At 40.4% G+C, this 4,826-nt stretch overlaps 1 protein-coding gene across 1 annotated transcript; it reads right to left on the bottom strand.

The window, feature by feature from the left end:
• Positions 1-260: 260 nt before the first annotated feature.
• Positions 261-1,579, bottom strand: LOC9648508 (peroxidase 29). Its single transcript, XM_002994346.2, has 4 exons — positions 1,288-1,579; positions 1,024-1,212; positions 775-940; positions 261-709 (listed from the first exon to the last, which is right to left on the bottom strand). Exons 1-4 carry the CDS (start codon positions 1,516-1,518, stop codon positions 303-305), a joined length of 993 nt encoding a protein of 330 aa, XP_002994392.2. The 5' UTR covers positions 1,519-1,579; the 3' UTR covers positions 261-302.
• Between the last annotated feature and the right edge of the window lie 3,247 nt (positions 1,580-4,826).

Here is a 4,826-nt window from a genome sequence, read left to right as displayed (position 1 = left end):
CATGCCTTAGAATCTAGAACTGATCTCGCGGATCTCGAGAATGCGCTGCGGCATCGCGGATTACCTGGGAGAGAACACGAATGCGGTGCGTCGCGCCCGCCCGAGCGCCATCGCTAAGCGCTCCTGGTCGCCATAGCCACCACACACTGTGGCCAGCCACAGCCGTTGGACCCAGGGCCAATCCAACGGCTGCGATCAAACGCGTCATAAAGGCTGGGAAAATACGCGCCTGGAGCATCAAAGAACGAACAGTGATCGCTCATCGTGAAATCTTCTTTTACTTCCCCAAGGTCAGAGCTCTCCTAGGGCTCTCGATTCACAGCCCGGCAATCCCTCCGAATCTCACCATCGCTGCCCGTGAGCACATTGAAGCTGGTGAGCTTGACGAAGGCGTCGCTGAATTTGGCGAAGAAGAGGAGCTGATTGAGCGCGAAGAGATCGACATGCTTCTTGGTGCGTGGATCGATGGGGAGCTCCGCGTCCACGGTGAGCAATCCGCGCTGGCCTTGCAGATCGCGGAAGTACTGGTTGTCAAACATGAAATTGGTGAGATCGTTGGGCGCGAATGTGGCATTGCTCATCGAAGGGGGTGATTGGCACAAGACCCTGAGCGCCGTGGAGAAGAAGGGCGACATCTGGGGGCCATTGTCCTGGGGATCGAAGCGATTGATGAAATTCAGGCAGTGCCCAACGCCCAATGTGTGAGCTCCTGCCAAGAAATCGACCAATCCATGATCGATCGATGCGGACATGGGATTGGGATGGTTTTCTTACCTAAGATGGCGACGCTCTCTTCGATGTCAAGGCCTTTTTCCGCGAGAGTGTCGAGCATCTCACTCACGGTCAATGTTGGAGGGGGCAGCGCTTCGTCCGCGTTTAAGTTACTGGCGAAGAGAGTGTCTCTTCGCCCAGTTTCGATCGGGATTTGTGGACCACCAGACTGCAAGATCAAGAGCAAAGTGTTAGAAGTTCCTCAACTCAAGCTGATCGATCGATCGATCGAACAAGAAAAGATCCCCACACCATTGCGATGGCGTCCCTGGCAGCCATAACGATGATGTCGGCGCAAGAGACGATGCCGGGGCATTCCTTTTCAATGGCGGCCTTGATGTCGTGAATGTAATCCAAGCGGCGAATGGAGAAATTCTTCTCCGACACGGTCTCGGCGGTCATCGCGGAAGATGTCTCGAGTAGAATCGAAGCATCGCATCCCTGCAAAAGCAAGTCGAGAGCTTTCTTTTCCCTCATTTCCTCTCAAGAATCGTCACGATCACCGCAATCACGTACCTCAACCTGGCAATCATGGAAGACGACGCGGAGGAGCGCCGCAGGGGCGGTGGGATCGCTCATCCTGTTTCGTTGGAGCGTTCTTCGAGCAATATCCTCTGCCTGGGGGCACGAGAGCGCGTAGAATTTGTGCTTGAGCCCACTGCCACCATCGCCGCCGCTTGATGATTCCTGAGCATTGGCAAAGCTTAAGCTTCCCAGGAGCGACAACATCAGCAAAATCGCCAGCATGATCACGATCTAACGAGAACGACAGAAGAGAGAGACAAAAAGAAACAAAAGATAGTTTTCTCTCTCGCCTCGCTCGCTCGCCTCACTCGCCTCGCCTGGAATGAATCGATTGAAAGTGAGGTTTTGAGTCAAAACGCGAAGGAATCAGTGCCAAGCGCGACGTCGGCCATTAAGATTCGTTCCAATCGTCAAGCATGCAGCACGCCAGGAGAAATTGTTTATGAACGAGACGGTCCAGGGACTAAGCGATTGCAAGCTCCGCCATTAAGTAGCGCGCCGCTCGAGAGCCAAGAACACATTTGAATTTGCCCTAAACGCAACGAATAATCTACATGGTTGGAGGTGAGTGACAGTGAAAGGGCATGGCTAACACTTAGATTGTGAGAGCAGCGCCTATCAATCGACCTGCCCGTGGATCCGCAAAGAGGATAAGCTGAATGCCATGGATGCAATGGGGATCAGAAAGTGTGTAGTGGTATTGGCATCCACAGTTGGCAATACCACAAAGATGAGGCTATTTTCCACTAGGCAAGCTTGTCCCCACTATGGGAGTCTTTGACAATGATATTTGGGACAAGCTTGGTGTCCAGGACAATATTGCCAAGGATGCTGTTGTATGCAACATGTATTTATTTGTGTGTTATTATTATTAAGTATTATTTATTGAAAGAATTTTAAAACTCTTGTTAAAAAGGAAGTTTACATGAAGCTGAATGTATTCCTAAAACTATAGTTTTTTATCCTGAAATAAAGTTTGGTATTATGAGCATAAGATAAATTAATTATTTTTTCAATCATTATATATTAGAAAAACATTTGGTGAGACTATTTTATCTTTTATTATAGTTTACAATAAAATTTATAAGTAACTAAACTTTTTCTTTCCGGTTCTACTAATGAGCTGATTGACATTAGTCTTTATAAACAATTACAAATAATAACAAACAATAAAAGGAAACAATAACAACCCTAAGTCACCACCCAAATACATACATTATTCAAAGGACTGTTTGGGTTGCGGGAACATCATTTATTCTAGTATAGTTACATCTTCTCAAATAAATAGATAACTTTTTTGTAATAACTATAATGTGAATATTCATGATTTAACTCTATTTTTGTATACTTTTAAACATCAGATATAGAACTCACCCTTGGTGTTTAGGTGAAAAGTTTATAATTATAAATACAGACAGAAATAATTTTTTCTTACTAAAAAAACATGAAAAACATATTACATTGTTTGCAAAATAATAATTTTATAATCATTTTCACACACTTGTTTTGATTATATATGTTTCAGCTTTATTTTGTGAAATAGTTAATTAAACATCACAAATATTACTTTTATTTAACTAAAATAAAACATATAAAATCCTCTTATAATAATTGTTAAATACTTTTTATAGTAAATTAACTATAATTTTTTATTTTTTTATTTTTTTTATTTTCTATATTTTCATGTAAATGGCTAGTATAACCTAAAATTGCTACACCCATGTGGTAAGTGATGATAACATTATTAAAAAGTTCAAGGCTAGGGTGAATATGGATAGATAAATGGGGTGACTTAGTTTAGGAATTAAGGTTTAGGGCTAATATATACTTCTTGTTTGTGGAAAGCAAGAAAAGTAATCTTCTTACTCAATGACCAAGAGTATAATCACATGGTGAGGAAGTTTTAGAGGTAAATGGAACTTAATGATTGGGCTTCTAGAGCTCTAATCTAATGATATTATTAATGAGTACTATCGTGGATAAAAAAAGACTTGGTGGAATTGAGGGAAAGATATTGAAGATGATGTTTCCCATATTTTAAAATATCATAAAGATGTTAAAGTGTGGCCATAAAATAACCACCCATGAATGAAAAAAGACTTAATGGGATTGAAAAAAGGATATTGAAGATGATGTTTCATATATTTTAGAACATTATAAAGATATTAAAGTATGGTCACAGGATGACCACCCATGGATGAAAAAGGATTTGGTGGGATTGAAGGAAGGATATTGAAAATGATGTTTCCCATATTTTAGAACATCATAAAGATGTTAAAGTGTGGTTATAAGATGACCAACTATGGATGGATAATTTAATCTTATGTTACTATAGTGTAATTGAGTTTAGAATACCAATAGGATAATGAAAATGGATATAACTTTAGCATAACAAGTTAAAAAACTAATAACATTTTTTAGTGTTTGAAACAAAATTGAACACATAGAACATTTAGACCAAATGCAACAATAGTGTAGGTTTGAAGTCACCCCTTAAGGCTAGGAAGTTTGTAAGTAAGGATAAAGATTTATAGAGAGATACTCCTCTAAGTGGTTTAAGGTGAGCTGAATATCATATTCAATCTCACTTTCAGTTTAATTGTCAATTTGTAAATTTCTTAACAAAAAGAAAAATACTTTATTAAAGTGGCAAGGTTCATCACAATATTCACTAAACTAATTAGACTAAAAAGAAATAAGAGACAAAGATTTAATTTTTACCTCTTCTAAAATTAGGAAAACTAGCCCATGAGCAGTTATAATCATTTCACAGTCTTGAAAATTGGCTAAATTGATTCCTGAAAGGCTTTACTTTAATGAAGTTGTTAAGTTTGGAGAGATATTTAGTTTCTGGCTGCAAAAGATAATGTACCTGAAAAATGAATGTCATGGGCATTGAATATGCTTATCTCAACAGATCAGGTTATAGAAGCATTCGCACCTCTACCATCGTTGTAAGTCCAGTCTCTCCCTGGAGATTTTAGTGTCTCCATCGCATCACTACGATCTTCAGCTCCGCCTGGTTGCTCGATGTGGTTTTTCCACTAGATTCCCATCGTATCCGGCATGAAATGGACTGTTTCTTCAGCGTGTGGAACTCCCAGGCGAAACGGGAACTGGAATCAATCAGGTGTCAAGGCATTGGTATAAGTACGTTCCTCCCTTGACACCGGAAGACCTCTGAAATATTGGCTTCTCAGAGATTTGATCCGAACGACATAACTGGAAACGTCCGTCAAGAGAACGTAAGTACCTGCGCTTTTGTGATCTGGTTGTAATGACTTTTCCATTCGTGCACAGGCAAGTTTCTTCGGCAATTGCTATCCAGCACCAAAGCTCTTGTAGAAGAAGAGGCTCACTGGAGAAGTTGACGAGTTGAGGAGGTTCGGAAAAATTATTTTTTTCGTAGATGCTTTATTTCGTTAAAGTGGGACTTATTCAGTAAAGTGGGAAAGTAATTAGCATGTGTCCACATGCCATTTCCTAGTACTTAATTAATATTTATTAATATTTCTATCAGTTTTTTAATT

The sequence above is a fragment of the Selaginella moellendorffii genome, unplaced genomic scaffold, assembly GCF_000143415.4.
Source record: "Selaginella moellendorffii unplaced genomic scaffold, v1.0 SELMOscaffold_252, whole genome shotgun sequence".
Classification (NCBI taxonomy): domain Eukaryota; kingdom Viridiplantae; phylum Streptophyta; class Lycopodiopsida; order Selaginellales; family Selaginellaceae; genus Selaginella; species Selaginella moellendorffii.
This window is presented reverse-complemented; position numbering and strand designations above follow the sequence as displayed.

What these genes read in the sequence shown, in the direction of transcription:
- LOC9648508 (XM_002994346.2), bottom strand. Translation starts at nt 1,518, where the DNA reads ATGCTGGCGATTTTGCTGATGTTGTCGCTCCTGGGAAGCTTAAGCTTT. An exon ending in CCAGGGACGCCATCGCAATG is followed by an intron (nt 941 to 1,023) that starts GTGTGGGGATCT and finishes TTGATCTTGCAG; the next exon opens with TCTGGTGGTCCACAAATCCC. An exon ending in AGAGAGCGTCGCCATCTTAG is followed by an intron (nt 710 to 774) that starts GTAAGAAAACCA and finishes ATTTCTTGGCAG; the next exon opens with GAGCTCACACATTGGGCGTT.